This window comes from Myotis myotis, unplaced genomic scaffold (assembly GCF_014108235.1).
Source record: "Myotis myotis isolate mMyoMyo1 unplaced genomic scaffold, mMyoMyo1.p scaffold_m19_p_3, whole genome shotgun sequence".
Lineage (NCBI taxonomy): Eukaryota > Metazoa > Chordata > Mammalia > Chiroptera > Vespertilionidae > Myotis > Myotis myotis.
Genome location: NW_023416335.1, coordinates 17,714,014 through 17,737,599, shown reverse-complemented (window position 1 = coordinate 17,737,599; position 23,586 = coordinate 17,714,014). Strand labels below are relative to the sequence as shown.

Here is a 23,586-nt window from a genome sequence, read left to right as displayed (position 1 = left end):
TTGTGTTTAGCAAAGAGTCAGTTTGTGGGTCAGCCTCTGAGTGGCAGTGTTCTAGGGTTGGCCTCTGAGGCTATAGGGCCTCTCTGTCCAGTGGAAGTTCACTGCCCAGAGCTGGCTGTGTAATAGTTACCAGCGCTGTGTTGTTGCTGGGATTGAAAATCCCTCTATAGGCCAGACCCTGTTAACTCCCAGGGACTGATCAGGTTATTTTAATCCTTGATCTCCTACATGGTGGAATCTGGGTGTGGCTGTGCTCCTTGCCTGGGGGCTGGGGGGAGGAGTCTCACTTTCCGGAGAGAATGGCTGCCTCAGTCCTGGGCTCAGGGGTGTCTCAGCACTCAATTCGCTGCCACCTCTCCCGGCCCCCCTTCTCTCCTCAGTCTCTCCCCAGATTCCACTCCTCCGCACCCTCTCCCTCTCTTCAGCACAGGTGAGTGTCTGTATCCGAAATGTCCCATTAACAGGATTCAGTGAAAACAAACAAACAAACGCCGGCCGTGGAAACGGGGAAGGCTTGGTTTCTGTAAGCTTCTTCTCTTACCGGGACTGCATGGTCTGGTCAGCTCTTCAGGCTGCTGCCTTTAGGCTCAGTCTTCCGTGATCACAGAACCCAGCTCTCAATTCCCCCGGCGCCAGGAATCCCGCAGTTCTCCTTTCCCCCGTCAGGGGCTGTGCCTGTCCCAAGGGACGCGGCTGTCTGCCACGCGGTCTCCCTCCGACTCTCTGGGCTCAGAGGTCTGGCAAACTTTCCTGCCCAAATCCCTGGTTTTTTTTTTACCTTTCCAGGGGAGTTCTGCTCTTCCCGGCTGCAAACCGTCTCACCAGCTGAGCAATTTCGCCAATTCGGGGTGGATGATACTAGTTTCAGCTGCTCACTCCATTTGCTCCGGGACACGACCTGGGACGCGTCTGCCTATACCGCCGCCATCTTCCGTCCCTTCCTTCAAATTCACTAATTCTTTTTCAAATCATTGACTGTCACACATTTTTTTTTTTTGCAAATAATTAACTGGATTAATAAATGCCACAGTGCTGCTAGGATTTCATTATTTTTTAGGAGGTGGTGGTATTACTTACTAGTCTACCATGAAGTGTTATCATAAGTAATTAAAATAAAACTACTGTACTTGCTGGAGTAAATGAGGCTGGAGAAAGTTCCTAAGATGAAGTAGCAATTTTCTCATCAATGCATTTCACCTATTTCTCCCTGTTATGTTTACAGACACCTAGTTAACCTCATTGGGCGGAGATGCGAGTCATGAAATCAAACAGATGGGGATGTGAACTGAAATTCCTCTTTGCGTATGATGGGGCTTGTATGATTTGCAGATTAACACTTGTGTAAATGGCTTTCGATACGTTGTCTCAATTTTAAGACTCTTTTTTAGAATGCCCAGTGATTCCACATTTGAGCTCTATCCCCTTGACAGATACTTGGTGTTAACACCCCATTTCTGCTTTTTACTTCTTGCTGTCTACCTCTTATTGGCAAAATAAACTAAGGTCTGACTTTGGCAAAATAAAATCTAAAAATGTATTTATTTATTCTCCAAATGTATTTGAGTACTTACCTCATTCCAGGCTCTGGGTTAGGCTCTACAGGCCAGGATGAACAAGTCATGGGTCCTGGAAGGGCTGCCTGCCTGGCGGGCCAGACAGTCCGCACATAATTGCAATTGAGTATGATAAATGCTGTAGTTCAGGCCAATGCAAAAAGCCACACGGTAACTGAGTAGGGAACAACCAAAATGAGAAGTTGGGCAGCTTGGAAAGCTCTTCCTGCAAAAGCATTCACCTCTTAAAGATCCACAGTCAATAGCAATTTAACCTGTTTTAGAAAAAGAGCAGGAAAGGTCTCATCTTCAGCGCTGCTTCTCAAGGCCGCAACATGCAGACTTCTCAGACATTAGGCCACAGACGAATGCCGTCACCACTCAAGTGCATTAGGCTGCAGGTATGAAAAGCCTGACCCAAGTGGCTTAGCAACCCAGGCCTTTGTTTATTGGATCAGCCAGAAGTCTGGGGAAGGCAGACCTGTTTTGTTCAGCAGTTCAACAGTCACTGACGACATCCTTCTACTCCGCCAGTTCTCCACATGGTCCTCTGAGGGCTGTGGCAGCTGAAAGCTCTGTGACCTCCCGTAGCTGAGTATATCCAACCACCCCCAAACTTGGGGTGGTGATATCCCTGTCTGAGCACCCTCACTTTCTCACTGTCTTATGCTTTGCCCCTGTGCACCTGCTCACTTGCTGGCTGGCTGCTTGCTTGAGCTGAGCTTTGGAGGATGGGGATGAACTGAGCCTCAAAGGCGCCTTGCCTGCTAGGCTCCCTGGTCAAGACTGGAGTGTCTGAGGGGATTTTCATTTCCAACTTTGGGGTTCATTCTGTTCTTTCTTTGACCCATAGTCTCTACTGGTGAGGTGTTTTGGGACAAATGTCATCTGTCTTTGAGTATGAGCAATATAACATAAACTGATATCACTATAAATTCTTTTTTAAGACATCAGTAGTGACTGTACTGAAGGGTTACAGTCAGTAACTTATTTGAGTCTTACATACTCACTCTCCCACACTGACATACTGACACACTGATGAACACCTGATGTTAGCATTACTTTGGGAATATGGATGATGTTCCTTCTCTTCCTTCTGCCCTCTGCCCTCTCCTCCCTCTTTTATATTTTTTAGTACAACAGAATTTTTGTGTTGAACATGTATTATACTAGAAATTTGATGAAATATTTAAACGAAATAAAAATTAGCGGGCATTGTTTATGTCCTTTGCTTTATATGTTTACTGCCTCACTTTTTTTGACTGCCAGAGGAGAGCTGGATCTCATATTTTTTATAACATCACACTGAGGCTTATAAAATACAATTTATACATTATATGACTAAGGATTTGGACCTAAAATCCTTGACCAAATTTGTTGTTGTTTTGTTTCTGTGATGAGACATATGAACATTAGAAAATTAAAATGGGGTCTCTTAGACATGGCTGACTGTGGAGGACAGGGCTGTATTCTTCACTGTTTCTCTCTTGGGTAGAGAGACTCTAAGATGATTAAATGGAGCGGGACACAGGAGGTTTTGAGAATAAGAGTTTATTTTTCCAGGTCATAGCTTTCAACGAAGGTCAGATGTGGCCCAGAGACTAAGTGGAATATAATTAATGATTTGGCAGTTCCATACCTACCTGGTGGATAGACTCATTCTGGCAAAAGCACTCATGTGGTGTCTTGCTCCTTCAGAGGACATAATTAGCTTGGAGACCGACTGCTGGACTCAGGATTAACTTCTGTAAAATGTCCCTTCAGCCAAGAGTCTAAGACAGACGCCTGGAGAGTGTGCACTGACGTTTTAGTTGTTGCTGTTTCTTGACCCACTTTCAGAGTTGAGATTTGTCCCACAAAGTGGAAGAATCGGGAGGATAGTAAAGTGACTGCACGCGCTCAATGGGATCGCAGTACCTGATCCCGAGAAGGAACAGGGCAGCTGTATCTGCCCTGCTGAGGATCTCTCCCTCCATGGACATGTCTCTTCACAGACAATGCCAGGCTGACAACAGTAGAGTCGTATGTTCTCATTTACGTGAAACAAATCTCCTGGACCCTAAAAAGCATTTTTCTTTTTCAGATGTTAACATCTCTGAGTCAGCAAGTGTTTGGCTGCGGACAGCCTCCCTGCAATGGCTGCCAGCCGGGCAGCAGCAGGGGTGCAGTTGGGTCGTCCTTCCCTCTGGCACAATTGGACACCTGAGCCTTTGATGTTGCCATCAGCAAACCATTCAAGGATCTTCTGAGGAAAGGATATGAGTCACGTTTTCAAGTCTGAAAATGTTGACACCTGGTAATGCCAAGAAAGCACAGGCATCAAAGCTTGAGGATGGGTGTGAGTGGGTAGGAAGAACATCTCAGAGACACAGAGGAGCACTCTGTTAAGCAATGCTGTATTGCTAACAGTCTTAAGGGCACAGGGAAAAATATTTATGAAAAAACCCTGACATCAGAGATTCAGAAGTGATTCAGAGTTTGGACTCTGAATGTGAAGACATTTTAGATACTTTAACAATTTAACATATTTTTTCCTAAGCGTTCACAAGAGTGATAAATGATAAAAAAAAAAATCTATAAGTAGCCCTAACTGGTTTGGCTCGGTGGGTAGAGCATTGGCCTGTGGACTGAAGGGTCCCAGGTTCGATTCCAGTCAAGGGCATGTACCTTGGCACATCCCCAGTAGAGGGTGTGCAGGAGGGAGCTGATCAATGTTTCTCCCTCATTGATGTTTCTAACTCTCTATCCCTCTCCCTTCCTATCTGTAAAAAATCGATAAAATATATTTTTAAAAAATCTATAAGCAAATCTAAAAGAGCATTTTCAATAAGTATACATAAAAAATTCTAAGTATAGGAAAGCATTATATCATAGTTTAGTTGGAAATACTTTTCTTAGTGACATAAAAAATAATGGTACAAAAAATAGTACATCTTAAAGTTTATTTTTTTCTAGATTTAATTTACGTGTGATTTCCTTCCTTTTCCTTCCTTCCTTCCTTCCTTCCTTCCTTCCTTCCTTCCTTCCTTCCATTAAAAAAAAAAATGGAGAACATACAAGAAACTGTTAACAGAGGGGAAGGACTTGGGTTTCTGGGTGCATGTGACACTTTTCCTCTATAATCTTTTGCTCACTTTATTTTCATTTCTATCAGAGCTACATGCACTATAAGTTTACATAGCAAATAGTTACCTCCCGAGGTTACCACCAGCAGGACTTTTATATTACTATTTCGTGACTTTTCTTTCAGTGGTAGGTGTTATCTATTGACTCAGTCTTGGAAGATGAGCATTTACTCTCTTACCCTGTCCTGCTCAAGACACACTCACCCTCTTGTATCCTCACCTTTCACTTGTATTACCACATTTGATAGATCAATATTTACTCTACATTATTATGACTAAGCAAATGATATTCATAGGTGAACCAGATAGTACACTGATTACTTTTCTTGTTTGCCTTGAATTAATAACTGGGTCGTATTTATTTTCTTTAATTGCTTGGTTTCTTTATGTACTTATCAGAAATTCAGCCCCAGAACGCTTTGACCAGTGAGAAATAATGATTCTTTTCTTTCTCCTGCCAGGGCTAATTGTGTTTGTATTATTCTACTTTGAATTTCAGCTAATGCTTTAACATTTACATTCATAATCATAAGATCCCTGGGGCTTATTTTGTTCATCTTCGAAGTCCCAGAGTTCCTAGCTTAATACTTTCCAAGTAGTAGGACTCAGAAAAAACTTGCTTTTCACTGGTGGCGTCTTCTGTTTCCAGGTACGTTGGCTGCAAGAGAGAGAATCAGAATATGAGATGCAGAAACACCCTAACCGGGCTTTTAATATCAAAGAGTCAGTTTTTTACATGCTTGGGACAGACCAGAAAGCCTAATCCAGGGTTATGGAGCTTTGCCGTGAATGTCAGAGTTCAGCACAACCACGAGGACCCTGAAGCGACTTTGCTAACAAGCCCTTGGTGACATCAGCTCCCATCTCTCTGGGGGAGTGAGTGCCGCAGGTTGCATTGCAAACTGTCACTCCTGCTCTGGTTTCTTCTTGGAGTTCACAGCACTGCATTCTCACTTTTTCTAATTATTACTGTGGAAGCAATGGAATTTCCCTTTGTGTTGAGATTTAGACACTGTCAGAATACTTTAATATGTTGTTAAGCTTATAGCAGGGAGGTAGCCATTGTAATGGTTATCTTGAACACTGGAAGTTGTTTGAGCTTTATGAAACAAATGATTTAATCCAAGACAGGAAATTAAAACAAATTCAGTGAGGTCACCATGAGTTTAGCAACGGCTGGGGTGATTAACAATAGATGTGATTTATGAACTATTGCTGTCCCCTACAATTGTGTTTTGCCCATTGTTTCATAAGCTTTAACATCATCTGGCCTTAGAGGTTTTCATTTCCAATGGGTAAAAGGCTCTGTAGTAAAAGGGTTTAGCAACAAGGAAGTCTTTATCTCTTTTTACGTTAAATGTCAAGAAACACAGTGGAGAGGATTTGTAATTTGTGATAAAACTTAGAATGAGGTCAAATACAGTTATACAGAAGACTTCACCTCCACCTCATCATTCTTTGTAGCTACCTGGGTCATCAGTATTCTGTATATTTTAATTAGCAGCTCAGAGAAGGAATTTATAACATAGTACCTGAATGAGGAATGTGCTATTGGTTTCCAGTAATTTGATGGATCCTTTCTTACAGGGAGTCTCATTTTCTGATTTTATATTTTCCCTTCTTAAATGGGAGACTTGAGTTTTTTTCTGCTCCCACATTCTCACCAGATGGACTAAGAAATAAATAAATCTTTCTGGTGATTCTCTGAGGGGAAAATAGGGACCTGGGATGGTGGTGACAATGGGGAAGAATTGTGAAGAAACAATATTTTTAGAAAAGTCAAGAAGCAAGAGAGCAAGAGAAAACTTGCAACATAATTTGCAATAATAAGTTGCAATCAGATGGAAGTCCCAAGCTTTTGAAATGGACTTCTGTATTAATCAGTCTCATAGGAAAACACATTATTGTAGGAATTTCAAACAGTGGGGATTTATAATGGGAATTGATTCCAAAGGGGTTGAAGGGGGCTAATTGGAGCAGAAGGAAGAGGTGGAAGGTTATGCAAAATGAATAAAAAGGAAACATTTCAGGGGCAAATTACTTTACCCAAAGTACAGGATGGCTGTTCTCCAGGGATCCACCGATGGAAGTGAGCAGGAATCCATGAGCCAGCACTCCCAGGTCACTGCCACGGCTCCTGTGGCTGTCACCACTGTTCACATGACCTGGGTCTCTACCACAGCTGTGCTCAAAGTCCCCAGCTGGGCTCTCTCCACTACACAAGAGGCTTTAGGATGATGCTTCTTCTCCCCCTCTACCTTCCAGTCTCCCGACGGTGCTCCTGCTGGTGGGACCTAATGGCGAGGGATCTTGAGAAATGATATTCACAGGGTCTCAGCCTTGTACAATACAGAACACAGCATACCAAAAAAAAAAAAAAAAAAAAATCTGAATTTGTGTCCTTGGTTTAAGGAATCACAAAAGGTATATCGGGCCCGTTTAATGTAGAACATGAATTTCAGAGGCCAAGTAACCACACTTGGGTAGGATGAGTGGCAACGTTTGAACAATGGAACCCTTAGACCTGGCCAAGAAGGGTCTGTCTTCTTTGGCCTTTCTCCAGCTGCGAGGAGTCAATGGGCCACGGTCACAGGCCCTCCTCACCTTAAACACCACACTCCCAGTACCAGGACCCCCGAATTCCCTGCCCCAAAGGCCAAATTGGAGCCCACTCCAGAACCTGCACTGGCCACTTCCTGGTTTATCCTCCCAAGAGCAAACGGGCTTAAAGGTTGTCCAGGGATGACTGCACTGGAAACTTGTTAAAAATGGCAAGACAGACTTTATTTGAACTGCAGTAATAGAGGAGAGAGGCTTCAGTGTAGAGTTGAGCTCAACTTCCACCCTTATCCCCTGTCCCAGTTATGCCCCAATTAATTAATTATCTGCCTAGATTTAGTGGGACATACACAGGTGACCAGGGGTCAGCAATAATGGCCTATCCCCTGGTACTTTAATGTCTAGACCAGTGGTTCTCAACCTTGGCTGCACATTAGAATCACCTGGGAATCTTTTTAAAATCCTGATTTCTGGGCCTCATCCTCTGGAAATTCTGTTTCTTTGTTATGGGGTGAGACTCTAGACCAGCGGTTCTCAACCTGTGGGTTGTGACCCCGTTGGTGGTCAAACGACCCTTTCACAGGGGCTGCCTAAGACCATCCTGCATATCAGATATTTACATTACGATTCATAACAGTAGCAACATTACAGTTATGAAGTAGCAACGAAAATAATTTTATGGTTGGGTCACAACATGAGGAACTATATTTAAAGGGCCAGAAGGTTGAGAACTACTGCTCTAGACAGTTGAGCCGAACTGGAACACATGAACACAAAAGACAGAATTAGCATGCAATCACACAAGGTTTATTTACCTGTTCCCAGTGGGTCCTAGGCTCCGGCAAAGGCCACCCAGCAATGCACACCGAAAGACGGATGACAAAGACGGAGACAGACAGGCGGCCACAGATGGTTGAGGCTCGCACAGCAGAGCAGTCAGTCAGGGGCTCATCTCATGGAACGTCCTCCTCTTACCAGGCAGGAGACGTTGACTGAAGAAGGTCCGGTGCTTATATTTGCTGGTAGTAAACAACTTGTGTCTTATGGTGTGCCTTAGGCTAGGAGCAGAGCATTTACACTTTAAGGGCTTAGGGCAGCTGTGGGCAAACTACGGCCAGCGGGTCGGATCCAGCCCGTTTGAAATGAATAAAACTAAAAAAAAAAAAAGACCGTACCCTTTTATGTAATGATGTTTACTTTGAATTTATATTAGTTCACACAAACACTCCATCCATGCTTTTGTTCCGGCCCTCCCGTCCAGTTTAAGAACCCATTGTGGCCCTCGAGTCAAAAAGTTTGCCCACCCCTGGCTTAGGGCGTTTACATCAAAATAGTGGGCCATTCACCATGCTCATAACATTTTGGAAGTTACAGAATATTGGGGTCTCCACACAGCAAACATTTCACACAATAATCATTTCACACATTAAAGGGGTTTCCTTATGACCATAACAGTATAACATCTCCTCACCCCCTAGAGCAGTGGTTCTCAACCTTGGCTGCATATTAGAATCACCTGGGAATCTTTTTAAAATCCTGATTTCTGGGCCTCGTCCTCCGGAAATTCTGTTTCTTTGTTATGGGATGAGGCCACAACATTAGTAACAAAGAAACAGAATTTCCGGAGGATGAGGCCCAGAACTCAGGATTTTAACAAGATTCCCAGGTGATTCTAATGTGCAGCCAAGGTTGAGAACCACTGCTCTAGGAAGAGAATATGGGTTTCACCTGTGGCCGACTTAAGTGATTGGAAGGGGAGGTTTGAGAGATTGAGGGAGGATGAGTCAGCAAGTGAAGGAGAATCCTCTCCCTTCTCTTTTTACCCCATGCCAAGCCCCAAAGAAAATTATGGATTGTGATAGGCAAGGATGTTAGTTTTGAATACATGTGTCCCTATTTGGTATGAACCACGGCTTTACACATTGAAATAAAATTCTGATGTTTAAATGTTAAAGTCGAAAGATAAAGCATCTAACAACTTGTTAAATTGATTTATAGCTTTTAAATGTTTAGACATATGGTAGGTGAGACTGTCTTTATACTCTTGCCTCAGGCCCTGCACTGTTAGGAAGGGGCTGCAAAGTTATTGACTGGCCTGCAGCACAGGCTCAATAAGGGGCCTGAGAAGTTCCCAGGCCCAGGGGTAGAATGGACAGATGCCTAATTGCACATGTATAATTGATAGAGGGCTATAACATGGATAATTGAGAGAGGGCTCTGTGACATAGAATTGATTAAGGGGCAGGTAAAAGGATTCATGAAGGGAGATAATGGGAAAGAGGGAAGAACACGGGTCTAGAAGTTGGTATGAGAGTGTTTTGAGTCGCGTGGCCTGCCACAGTCTCTGAACTGGTTACAGCCAGGCTATGTCCTCAGGGGCGCATGTGTGGCAGGAGACGCTAGTGCCCTTGGTTAGAATTTAGCCTGAGATAACAGGATCCTTTCCCAGGTACCAACACCAGTCTTGCACATTTTTAGTTGATCATCTAGAGAACATAAATGGCCTGATGGGATTGTGAGGGAAAGTTGAGAAAATTCATGTGAAATGGCTTTGAAAATAGCAATGAACTATGCAAATGCTGGATGACAGTGTAAGAAGCAGCAACTTGGCTTAAGCTGTTTTTCCTCAAAAGTTTTAGTTCCCTCTATTGGGAGGATATTTTGTGGTACCAAATTTTAAAAAATGTATCTTTAATGTTGAAAGTATTACAGATGCCCCTTTATTTTCCCCATTGACACCCGTACCCATCGCCCCGTCCTGCACCCGCTCCCTGCCCCAGGCCTTCATCACACTATTGTCCGTGTCCATGGGTTATGCAAAATGCATACAAGTTCTTTGGTTAATCTCTCCCCCCTCCCACCTACCCCCATCTTCCCTCTGAGATTCATCAGTCTGTTCCATGCTTCTATGTTTCTGTGTCTACTTTCTTCATCACTTTATTTTGTTCATTAGATTCCACATATGAGTGAGATCATATGAGACTTGTCTTTCTCTGACTGGCTTGCTTTATGGGACACAAAGGGGTTCTGTCTTCTTAAGTGGACTGGGTTTAAGTTGGGTGATATTTTTGTGGGTGCACTCGGGGAGCCAAGGATAAGTCATGCAATAGATTCCATGTTGTAGCAGGGCCAGTGATACCTCTGCTCCTTCACCATTAGCCAGTCTGAATACTCTGGTCCCACCAGGGGTTTTTAGCTCCAGATAAATGACTGAAACTTTGTTAGTCCAGTGGGGTTAATAACATGTGTTGCTTTTTCTGTTTTTACCAGTTTGTGTGGGACTTACAAAAGAAGGAAAGGAACACAGAAACATGTACTTAAAGTATCGCCGCTGCTTATCTGCTTTTTCAAATTCAGTCTCCGTAGTCAGCAATCTGGCAACATTTGCCAGCATTAGTTTTATTCCATTTGTATTCCAAGTCGCAGTTTCCTTTGCGATGCACTTTAGTGCTTAAGATCTATTTGTCAGCTGTTATTTAAAGGAACGAGTAAATTTGTCAGTATTCAGTAAACAAAATAACCCAGAGAGAAGAAAGTTTGAATCTGATTTTGCTAAATGTAAGCTACAATGAAGAGGCCTAGTTAACCAATCACATGTAAGTTAGTCACTTTTACCATAGGTTAGTTGATTTTAATTTCTCTAAAGACCCAGGTTCCAACTCTTGTTATAGTGGGCATTTAAATAACTCACTTGTTTCCTGAGCCACATCCAATACCTTTTAGGAATTGCTCAATATCAATACTCATATTTTATGCCAGGATATCCTCAGTGAAGTATTCTAGATCTGTTAGGGAGCTAATTTTTAATGTGTGTTGTGTATCTTAGGGAAGTAACTGGGAGGCACTTTTAAAAAATACATATTTTTATTGATTTCAGAGAGGAAGGAAGAGGGGGAGAGAGAGAGAGCAACATCAATGATGAAAGAGAATCATTGATTGGCTGCCTCCCGCATGGCCCTTACCAGGGATCGAGCCTGCAACCCAGACATGTGTCCTGACCTGAATCAAACTGTGACCTCCTGGTTCATAGGTCTATGATCAACCACTGAGCAACACTGGCTGGGCTAGGAAGTACTTTTTAAGATAGAAAGAAAAAAAGGGAAATGTTTGTAGAAAGTTAGAGTCTCCTTTTTTAAAAAAATATTTTTTTTTATTGATTTCAGAGAGGAAGAGAGAGGGAGAGAGAGATAGAAACATCAGTGATGAGAGGGAATTATTGATTGGTTGCCTCCTGCACACCCCCTACTGGGGATCGAGCCCACAACCCCTGGCATGTGCCCTTGACTGGAATCGAACCTGGGACCCTTTGGTCCACAGGCTGATGCTCTATCCACTGAGCCAAACTACCTAGGGCTAGATTCCTCTTAAACAGGCCTTTCTTCACAATTAAAGATATAAAGCCACTGCTACAAATTAAACAAAATTCAGATGGACGTATGAGAACCTCAGCCTTCAATTTTAAGAAGCGTGTTGCTTTTTAGCACAGGAATATAAGTCAATGATTCTTGCTTAGATTCGGTAGGCTTTTTTGCTACTGCAGATTGCATATGGGAGCAACTCAATGCTCTTCTCCCCATCCTTCCAACATCAAGGTTTCAATAGCAGCTTGGAAAAGGAATAATGAGTTTGTAAGCCCTCGTCTTCTAGTTGAAGTTAATGAAAGGTTCATTATAACTGCCGCCTATTTCACGTTTGGTTCGTATTATCACACAGTCTGAGTGGACCCACATAGTGGCCATGAAAAGGCCTAGCATAGCCATGTGGTTTCTCCTGTACTTTACCGGTTTAGACAAGCAGAGATGAAACTCAAGTCCTCTCCATTATCCGAAGCACTGGAGGCGGATTTTGTGTCTTTCTGTTTCCCTGCTCTGCATATTGGATCTTTCCTGTGGCACATCCAGGGTGAGCTAGGTGAAGAATCAGTCACGTGCCACATAACTAGTAGCAACAGACAGCCCCTGGTGTTTGAGTCACTTACTCGAGACTTCTGTACCTGATCCCCTCGTTAATTCCAGACCCAGCTTTGTTTTAATCAGTCCCCTCCAGTCTCTAATCTTACAGTTAGATCCTTACTCTGACTTGCATGGATTGGACTGTAGTTCTTCCTCTCCTAGGCAGATGGCCTTGATTCTGTGTTGTGCCATCGGTGGAAACTTTATGTTCTAACTCAAGTTTTATGGGTTCCAGTTCCCATCATTGGTTACTTGACCAGCCTAGAACCTTTTTGAGCAGCAACCACTGCAATGCAGTAAGTTGCCTAAAATCCTCTTCTCTTTCACGTCCTCATGTTTCTCTCTTAACTGTTGCCGACCATCCCAACTCTGTGTGCCATTAGATCTCAGGTGTGTGGATGAGTATTCTTTTTTTATGCTAATGGTCAGATATAGCAAATGCCAAGTAAATAAATATATAACCACATTTAGATGTTAGTCTTTCATTCTTGATCATTGAGAATAAAAGCCTGTTATCAAGACAGTAGTACGTAAGCGCCCCTACGTTCATAGCAGCGCAATTTACAATAGCTAAGACTTGGAAACAGCCTAAGTGTCCATCAGCAGATGAGTGGATAAAAAAACTATGGCACACTTACACAATGGAATACTACACATTAAAAAAGAAAGAACTCTTACCATTTGCAATGGCATGGATGGACCTAGAGAGTATTCTGCTGAGCGAAATAAGCCAGTCAGAGAAAGATAAGTATCACATGATCTCACTCATATGTGGAATCTAATGAAACAAATAAACTGATGATCAAAAATAGACCCAGAGTCATAGAAGCATAAACAGACTGTTGAACCTCAGAGGGAAGGCAGGGGAGGGTGGGTGGGAAGAGATCAACCAATGAACTTGTATGCATATATGCATAACCAGTGGACAGACAATGGGGTGGTGAAGGCCTGGAGGCAGGAGCAGGCTGGAAGAGGTTAATGGGGAAAAAGGAGGACTTATGTAATTCTTTCAGCAATAAAGATTAAAAGAAAAAAAAAAAGACAGTAGTACTTTCTTTAGCAATATCTCTGTGTTCAGTGTATGTCTTCCAACATAATCTTATTTGATTTTTAATTGTTTAAAAGCCTTTTTTGATTAATTGATTTCTTATTTATGTACTGTTGCCACCACGGAGTATATATTTATTTGATAGTGTGCACTGGCATTAAATAATTAATTTTTATGAATTGTACTGGACGATATGTTTTACTTCACTAGAAGCATTTATTTGGTGCTCTTCTTCCCAGTGGGTGCTGGAAGATGGATTTTTTCTCCCCTTTCCTTACACTTAAAAACACAAATCAGGGGCCAGAAAATTATCCATGTCAGGAACACTTTAGAAATTCTGTATTTTATATTGTGATACTGTCTTAATTCTTCTTTCTCAGTTAGAGAAAGAAATTCGTCCTGATTGGGCCTCCACCCATGCAGTCAGGAAACAATTGCTTACCACATCCATCACGTCTGTCTGCACGCGATCATGTTTCAGAGGCTCCCCAGTTAATCCCGTGGAAGCTAGAGTCACTCATAATTATAATCCTGTTATGCCTTCTTTATTTCTTGATGTGCTTGTTAATTCATGTCCATGCTGCAGTGGTCTGTAACATAGTGCTATTATCAGCTCTTTTGTCTTTAAAAGCCTCTTGTCTACCATTTTGACTAAGATTGATTAACTGCACTTTGTTGAAATCGATCATTTGGATTAAAAAATCTATCCTGTATATTTGTTCTGGCTACTTTTGCATGATTTCACCTTTTTTCAGTTAATCAATCTGCCAAGCTGATTGCTTTTCTCTTGTTGGCTTCCTTTCTCTTACTCTTTTCTTTTTTAAGAACTGTCTATATCTTTATTTCTTACGTCCTCTCTTAGGCAGCAACCTCAGGAAGAAAAGGCAATTGTAGGAGGCAGTGAAATGAGTTCTCCCATTAGATCTCGGCTAGACACCACTCCCATTTCCCTTTTCATTACACGAGAAAGAGGGTCCTGTCCTTAGTGATTCTCTCCCGAAGCAGTTTCTGGGGTGAGAGTTGTATGACTGCCTGCCAGGCACTTTGCCAACACTGTAACATGCTTTTTATTTACAGCTTCAGACTTCTCTGTATTCTGATCTTACCAGGTGGACTCAAACTTAGCACCAAGATTCTTTTGGACATACTCATATTTTCTTTTCTTCTTCTAGGTACTGACTTTAACATAGATAGCTTACCTCTGCCCCGGAAAGCCCATCATGACTGGGCCCTTTTTCATGAAGAGTCTCCAAAAAACAATTATAAGCTCTTTCATAAGCCAGTCATCACTTTGTTCAACTACACTGCCACATTCAGTCGGCATTCCCACCTGCCACTCACCACCCAGTACCTGGAGGGCATAGGGGTCCTGAAGTCTCACCGATACCTGGTCCCTTTGCGGTCTAAAAACAACCTTCGGAAAAGACTCGCTCCACTGGTGTATGTGCAGTCAGACTGTGACCCGCCATCGGATAGGGACAGCTATGTTCGAGAGCTGATGACTTACATTGAGGTGGATTCCTATGGCGAGTGTTTACACAACAAAGATCTCCCTCGGCAGCTGAAAAGTCCAGCCTCCATGGATGCCGATGGCTTCTATAGGATCATCGCACAGTACAAGTTCATCCTTGCTTTTGAGAATGCAGTTTGTGATGACTACATCACTGAGAAGTTCTGGAGACCTCTGAAACTGGGGGTAGTCCCTGTGTATTATGGATCCCCCAGCGTCACCGACTGGCTTCCAAGTAATAGAAGTGCTATTCTCGTATCGGAATTTTCTCACCCTAGAGAACTGGCAGCTTACATCCGACAGCTGGACTCTGATGACAGACTGTATGAGGCCTATATGGAATGGAAGCTGAAGGGTGAGATCTCCAACCAGCGACTCCTCACAGCTCTCAGGGAAAGGACATGGGGAGTGCAAGACATCAACCAAGACAACTACATTGATGCATTTGAATGTATGGTGTGCAGCAAGGTGTGGGATAACATTAGGCTTCAGGAAAAGGTAAGTGACTCAAGGTTTGGCAGAGAGGTGCTAGGGGGCCATCTTGATGGTGTCTGCCATTTGGCATCCTTCTGTGGCAGCTGCCTCATTACCGCTCCTCATTCCCGTCAGAGAGGCCAGGCTCTGTAGGCAGGTTGACTTCCTATCCTTTGAGGATTTCCATGAAGTTCATTGTCATATCTTTCTTCCTTCAGGCCTTAGAGTCTCTTTATTGTTTCTTCTGGAGGATACCATGCTGCAGGTGCTGGGCAGTGAGACGGGAGGCTGCAGAAGGAGGAAAGAGGCCAAAAAATTTTAAAAAACTTCAAAGTTTTGAATCTTGTCCTTTAATCTTTCACCTTTCTGTCAATGCTGTGGTTTTGGCCAGACCCCTTATACTCATGCCTCACTTTTCAGTTCACATACACAATAAATTAACCTCTCTCTTTCTTTGATTCCTGTTCTTTCTCCTCATGCTTTTTCATGTATAGAGAATATTCAAAGGATTATGGGAATAATCCTTAAAAATTATTTTTCTTAAATTATCCTATATAATAAAAGGCTAATAAATGGTGGAACAACTGAACAACCAGTCGCTATGACATGTGCTGACCAACAGGGGGCACGCATGGACCATGGTGGGCGTCAATAGCAGGTGGCAGAGCACAGAACATGGTGGGTGTCGACCACAGTGGGATGGTGGAGCAGGTGAGCGGGGCCACCAGACCAAGGCGGGGTGCTGGTCGCTGTCATCGGGAGGAGCCTCTGGTGGTTACTGAAAATTGTTTTCTCCCACGTGCTGTGGTCCCACCTGGTGCTTGCACCTGCTGCCAATGCTGTCCCTGCTCGCACCTGCAGCCAGTGCCGGAGCTGCCACTCTCACCTGCTGCTGACGTCCAGTGCTGGTCCCAATTGTTCTGCACTGTCAGCGGGTGCAAGCGGCAGCTGCTGGCCCTGATCGCCCCTGCGGGCTTCTCCACCTCCTCTTGCTCCTGAGGGACAATGAGGGCAGCAGCCGCCACTTGCACCCACTGCTGGCGCCGGCCCCAATCACTCCATGCTGTCAATGGGTGTGAGCGGGGCCAGTGCCGTCAGCGTGTGGGAGTGGTGGTGGCAGTGGAAGTGGGGCTGCTGGCAGACAGGGGACCGGGGGCTGCAGTGGGAGGGGCCAGACGGGGGTGGGGCGGAGGATGGGCTGAGACCTGCCCCTGTACCCACTGCAGCCTCACGGCCCACAGCTCCTTTCAAGTTGCACGAATTCATGCACTGGACCCCTAGGTATAAATAAAGTTCTTAGTCATGTCTTCAGAGTTCTAGATGCTTTTAACATTTGTTTGTTTAGTCACTTATACCAGGCATGGCCCCACTTTACATATAACTTAATTTTTATAAGGCAATTTATTGAAAGAAAAAGAAAAATTAGTTTCAACTACTACCTTTGAAATCTTTTAAAGATGAGAGGCCCCAACATAGCACTTGGGTATCACCTATCAGTCCTTTGCCTACTCCCATATACACATAATGGTTTAAAAAAATTCTCCAAAGGCAAATGTTTATTTTGACTAGCATATTAGTTTCTGGTCAAACAGAAATCTAAACAGTGTGTGGAATTATTTTTATGTATTTTGTGTATACTATATAAAGCTTTTATATACTAAATATGTATTTAAAATATTATTTTCCTAATTTTAACTATTATGAAATTTTAAATTATTTTATCTGGTTTTATATGAAAAATGTTTGCTCATAAAATAATTTATTTTAAGCTGAGTGCCTTGGTCAGCAACAGGAACACTTAATATTACATCATTCTCCTCAGAGAATGCATCCTGATGTCCAATGACTTCCTTTATGACTTAATTTATAGGGCCACATAACAGCAAAAACAAAATACACATACTACTGCAAAAACACATGAGAAAGTAGAGATCATATTAATTTCCCATGCTATACCAATTATTTATTTTCAAAACATGCCAAGGCAGAAATAGAACTTCTGAGGGTGATGATTTGCCTGCTCTGTATTTAATAGTCCTTTTCAGGTTTGGAAATTATATTCATAGAAAACTGAATGACTCACAAACCCTAACTGTTTTAGCACTTCACAGAAGCCCTTTTGGAAGGATTACTGGGGACTGGAAAAGAAGGGATAACAATATTGGTAAATAGCTTTTTAAAAGATATAGGAGAATCATACATTCCTGTATTTCCAACAAAAACAGCTGATATTTTAGCATGCCTGAGGGTGGTGTGATTCAATGTCCTTCTCTTCGGAGTCTTTGAAGAAACATACATAGAATAGGCTCTCCATCTTGCTCTCAGTCTTCCCACAGTGCTGGTCAGTGAAGATGATAACTAGACTTTGCTTGCATTTCAGTGAACCTGTTATAGTTCTCTAATGCTAATGTGCTCGTTATTGAAAAGCAAACCAAAACATACCATGAAAGTAAATAGGGTATTGGACCAGTTGTTTTCATTTGCATTTATTTTACAAGATTTGTTACAGCTTTTGAAGGCATGCCTTAAAGCAGGGGTGGGGAACCTTTTTTCTGCCAAGAGCCATTTGGATATTTATAACATCATTCTCAGGCCATACAAAATTATCAACTTAACAATTAGCCTGCTATATTTGGTCAAACATTTAAATAACTCATCCCCAATGGCTTAGTAGGGCCAGACCAAATGATTTCTCAGGCCTTATATGGCCCATGGGCCAGATGTTCCCCAGCCCTGCCTTAAAGTAAGCTACTTAAATATGTTTCTTCACATTTTCCTTTTCAGTTGAAAGAAATAATTTGATTTCCTCTGTGGTTATTTTTTATCTTGCAATTGATAGTAGTTTAAATCATTGTACTTGGATGTAGAAAATACTATTAGAATATCAAATATATTCCCCCTTTATTCTGCTTTTGCCATCCTCTCCTTCTCAGATACATACTACCCAGTATGATATCTATTGCTGTGTAAACAATATTACCACCAATATTACCAACAATATTAAGTAGTAACTTAAAACAACATATACTTGTTATATCACAGTTTCTGTGGGTTAGGATTCTGGTCATGGCTTAGCTGGGTGCCCTGGAAGGATTCAGTCAGGGCTGTTAATGAGGGCTGGGTTCTCATCTGGAGGCTCAACTGGGGACAGGTCTGTTTCTAAACTCACAGGCCTGTTGGCAGATTCAATTTCTTGAGTTTGTAGGATTGAGAGCATCTGTTTGGGGCCAGTTGTAGGCTGGAGGCTGCTCTCAGGTTCTCGAGTTTCTTGTGTTGGGAAAAGCCCCCAAAGTCTAAATTTAGGATCAATTCCAAAGAACTGACACATAGCCTTATCCAAATTCATACGAGCTTTTTTTTTTTTTTTTTTTTTTTTTTTTTTAAATATATTTTATTGATTTTTTACAGAGAGGAAGGGAGAGAGATAGAGAGTTAGAAACATCGATGAGAGAGAAACATCGATCAGCTGCCTCCTGCACATCTCCTACTGGGGATTGCCCGCAACCCAGGTACATGCCCTTGACCGGAATCAAACCTGGGACCTCTCAGTCCGCAGGCCGACGCTCTATCCACTGAGCCAAACCGGTTTCGGCTCATACGAGCTTTAATAGAAGAAACTTACGTACACAAGCAAAACAGCTGCTCTCTAGTGGGGGCAGGCCAGGAAAAATCCCATACCCCTCCCAGGACAAGGTCCCCTTTAAAAGGGGGTTAATAGCAAAGGTTAACAGCAAAACCAGTTGACATATAGACCTCCTGGTAGAACAATGAATCACTAAGTTAAAAGATAACATCAGGAAGTTACTATACTCTCTACATTCATTAACCTCCTTCCTGAGAGCATGATGTTTGTCTTTGAGTGGCATTCTGGTTTTTGGGGTAGTCAGCCACGCATGAGGTTCCAGAGAGTTAAATAGTCACAGAGAGTCCAACAGTCACAGAGAGTTCAACATCTCCTAGATGCCTTTGCTGGTGGAGCCATATTGCATCTCTGAAGTGAGTTCCCCTACACTTGTCATGGCTGCTTACTTCCTCTAAGCCAGCTAGGGACTGAGAGATTCTTGCAAGACCAGTACTACAGTCTTAAAAATGTAATCATATACATGTAATTATAGACATCCTCTCATCTTTGTCATATTCTGTTGGTTAGAAGCAAGTGACAAGTGATACCTACACTCAAGGGGAGGGGAATACACTGGGCATGACTACCAGGAGGCAGCAATCAAGGGGCCATCTTGAGTCAGACATCCTGGTGAATCTGAGTAGGCTAATTCTCAGTGTAGTTTGCTTTATTTATGTAGGAGAAAGTCTTCTATTATTGAAGAGGTCACCCATGAGTTAATTTTAGTCAGTTAAAGAACATTTATTGATAAATGCTCCTGTTCTCAAAGAGGCTAAAATAGGAGAGACAAGGTGTAATCATGAGAAATATATCTTCATGGAATTGGGATGAACTTTAAAAAACAGCTTTATTGTAGTGTAATTAACATACAATAATCTGCATATACTAGGATTTAAAGGGTGCAATTTGATTAGTTACAACATATGCATACACCTGTAAAATTATCACCACAATTGAGATGACAAACATTTCTGTCATCCCTCAAAAGTTTCTTCATGTCTCTCACCACCCCTTGCCTCAGGCACCCATCTGCTTTTTGTCACTTTTGACAAAATTCTAGGCAGTTTTCTAGGATTTTATATAAATGCAATCATGTAATATGTACTCTTTTGTGTCTGGCTTCTCTCACTCTGCATGATGATAACGACAGTCATCCACAACATATTAGTATTACATTTCTCTTTATTCTGAAGTTTGGACATACCAAAATTTGCTTATCTATTCACTTGTTGATGGACATTTGACTTGTTTCCAGTTTTTGGCTATTACAAATAAAGCTGCTATGAACATTTATATACGTCTCTGTAAGGATGTATGCTTTCATTTCTCTTCTATAAATACCTAGGAGTGTAATGCCTAGGTCATTTGGAAGAAAGATGTATGTTTAACATTTTGAGAAACTACTAAACTGTTTTCCAAAATTGCTCTATCTTACATTCTTTGAGTTCCATTCATTAACAGTTGGTGTGGTCAGTTTTAAAATTTTTTACCATTCTGATGGGTATATAGTGGTATCTCATGGTGGTTTAATTTATATTTTTCTAGTAACTAATGATGTTGAGTATCTTTTAATACTTTATTGGCATCAATATCTTCTTTGGTGAACTGTCTCTTTAAATATTTTGCTCATTTTCTGAAAATTGAGTTTTCTTATTAATCTTCAGTTGTAAGAATTTTGAATACAACTCATTTGTTAATTTTGTAATTAACAAAAGTTCTCTTCCAGACTGTGGCTTTTCTTTTCATTTAATTTAATTTAATTTTAAAATTACAGTTTACATTCAATATTATCTTTTTATTTTCTTTACAGTGTCTTTTGAAGTGTAAAGTTTTAAAACATTTTTTAAAAAAATACATTTTATTGATTTTTTTACAGACAGGAAGGGAGAGGGATAGAGAGAAACATCTATCAGCTGCCTCTTGCACACCCCCTACTGGGCATGTGCCTGCAACCAAGGTACATGCCCTTGACCAGAATCGAACCTGGGACCCTTGAGTCCGCAGGCCGACGCTCTATCTACTGAGCCAAACTGGTTAGGGAAAGTTTTAAAAATTTTGATGGAAGTCCAGTTCATCAATTTTGTCTTTTTAGAATTTATGCTTTTTCTGACCTGTTTTAAAAAAATTTGTCTAACCTAAGGTCACTAAGATTTTCTTCCTGAAATTTTGTAATTTTAACTTCCACATTTAGGTCTATAATCTACTTGGAGTTCATTTTTATAATGCATTATGATGTAAGAGTTGAGGCTTGTTTACTTGGATATCCAATTATATCCACACCATTTTGTTGGAAAGATTATTCTTTCCTGATTGAATTACCTTGGCTTCTTTTTCAAACATCAATTTTTCAACATATGTATAGGTCAATTTCTGGACTGATTAATGCGCCTGTATTTGGGTACTGTAGCTTTATGATAAGTCTTGCAGATGAGGTAGTGTCAATCTTCCAATGTTGTTCTTTTTCAAAAGACAGGATGATTACTAGACTAAGTGAGGTGGTCACACTGTAAGGCATAGAAATATTGAATCATCTATTATACACCTGAAACTAATATAATATTGTATATAATTATACTTAAATAATTAAAAAAGCATTAAAAAGAGGAGTCTTAAAAAAAAGAGTAGTCTTTTACTTTCCACTTTTTTCCTTTCCTAGAGGCACTCACTTACCTCCCTGATTACCTAAGTATTTTGTTATTTACTCAGTAAATAACATGCTCATACAGTATTTTTAAATATTCAGTGTTTATGGGGTTATGACTGTTATTCAGAGATGAACCTTGTTTTATACTATCATTAGTTTCCCTTGCCTGTATAGCTTTTGTTTCTTTCTAGTTAATAATTGTCTTCTTGTTTATTATTTTTCTACATATTTATCACTAATTTAATTTTTATTGATTGTTGAAATCTCCTTTGAAGAGGTTCAAATATACCAGTCATCCAGTTCGTTTAATCTTGTTGAAGAAATCTCTCACAGAGCATCCCGATTCTTCCAGTATGTACTGACTGCCTTCCACATTCAGTGTAGGGATCTCAGGCTTGAGATCTCCCTTCCACAGCATCTTGGGAATTGCCTTCCGTGTCTTTTTCTTTTGTGTTACCACCTCTTTTTCCTGCATGCTTTTCTCCCCTTTTCTTGGTTTGCTCTCTTGTTTTGGTGATCATATACCCCCAGAAAGCTTACTGAGAAGGGGTACATGGGGGATATCTGAAATGTCTTGATTCTACTCTAACATTTAAGCATAGTTTAGCTGTGTGTAAGCTACTAAAATGGACACCAATTTTTCTCAGAATTTTAAAGGCATTTTTTATTGTCTTTTAAAAATGTTTAATTTTGAAATGATTTTAAATTGACAGAAGAGTTACACATAGAGCACAGAGTTCTTATATCCCCTTCACTTGGCTTTCCCTAAGACTAACATTTTCATAACCACAGCACATTTGTCAACACTAAGAAATTAATATTGGTGCACTACTACTAACTGATCTACAGACTTCAGTCATTTTTCACAGCTTTTCCGCTAATACCCCTTGTGTTCCAGCACTAATTCCAGGATCCCAGATTTAGTCATCTCATCTCCTTGGTCTCTTCCAATCTGTGACAGTTGCTCATTTTTTCCTTATTTTTAATAACTTTGACACTTTTGAAGGGTACTGGTCTCTACATAGGGTTTGCCATAAGAATTAAATGAGGTAACCTGCATAAAATGCTTAGCAAAGTGTCTAGTGCACAGAATATTCTCAAAAAATGTTAGATATCTTCCATCTCTTTCCATTATTCAGCAGTATAACTACTGAGACTCCATGGAGTGAAGTTACTTGCTTTAGGGAAAGTACGTGCTGGGTTCTGTTATTGCGAGGCAGGAACATGGGACTCGGCTTCCTTATCATATGTTTTTCATTCTTTTTTCCCCTTCTCTCAATGCAGGGCTTACCACCCAAAAGATGGAAGGCAGATGCTACGCACCTGAGTTGCCCGGAGCCCACAGTGTTTGCTTTCTCACCCGTGGCTCCGCGTCGGAGCGCTTCTCGAGAGATGTGGATACCCAGCTTCCAACAGTCCGAGAGAGAAGCCCAGGCACTAAGGTGGCTGGTCGATAGGAATCAAAACTTTTCGGCTCAAGAGTTTTGGGGCCTAGTATTCAAGGACTAATTTAAATAAGTATCAGAATGATACAGACTACAGAGTTCCAGAGGCTTACTTTCTAGGTTGCCTTAATATTTGAATATCATAGCCACTCTGTTGACTACCCTTTAGGATGAGAATTGCCGCAACACTCATAATGAGCCCGATGAAATAATAGATATGAACTACCCTCAGGGGTCACCTCTATATTTTTTATACTCAAAAGGTAAATACAGTAGTCCCTCCCCCCTCCACAACCCCCTGACCTGTAGTTTCGCTTGCCATGGTTTAAGTTACCCACAGTCAACTGCAGTCTGAAAACAGTAAATGGAAAATCCAGAAATAAACCATTCATATGTTTTAAATTACGCGCCGTTCTGAGTATCTGATGAAATCTCGCGAGGCCTTCATCCCTGGTGGACGTGAATCATCCCCTTTCCAGCGTCTCTGTTAGGCTGTTTACGCTGCAGACGTGCTCTCGCGTTAGGTCGTCCTGGCCGGGTGATCGGAGGGACTGCCGGGCGCCGCCGGGCTTGCGCTTAAGTCACGTACAGTAATGTCCCCGGAGTGCGGGGTGCCGGTGCTGCCAGCTGGGGCGGGCCACGGGGAAGCCGTGC

General features: G+C 41.7%; 1 protein-coding gene and 1 long non-coding RNA gene across 5 annotated transcripts in view; one reads left to right on the top strand and one right to left on the bottom strand.

Annotated features, from left to right (window-relative positions):
- FUT10 (fucosyltransferase 10) overlaps positions 1 to 23,337 on the top strand; it is a 78,692-nt gene extending 55,355 nt beyond the window's left edge. For all 4 annotated transcript variants that reach the window (XM_036297474.1, XM_036297473.1, XM_036297475.1 and 1 more), the window contains 2 exons: positions 14,410 to 15,245; positions 22,772 to 23,337. In XM_036297474.1, the coding sequence (XP_036153367.1) occupies positions 14,410 to 15,245; positions 22,772 to 22,996 (1,061 nt within the window). In that variant the 3' untranslated portion in view covers positions 22,997 to 23,337. The remainder of the gene's footprint in view (positions 1 to 14,409; positions 15,246 to 22,771) is intronic.
- On the bottom strand, positions 5,019 to 8,194 carry LOC118649928. Its single transcript, XR_004965800.1, has 3 exons — positions 8,053 to 8,194; positions 6,725 to 7,017; positions 5,019 to 5,336 (listed from the first exon to the last, which is right to left on the bottom strand). It is a non-coding gene; the product is annotated as an uncharacterized LOC118649928 (long non-coding RNA).
- Positions 23,338 to 23,586: the final 249 nt, after the last annotated feature.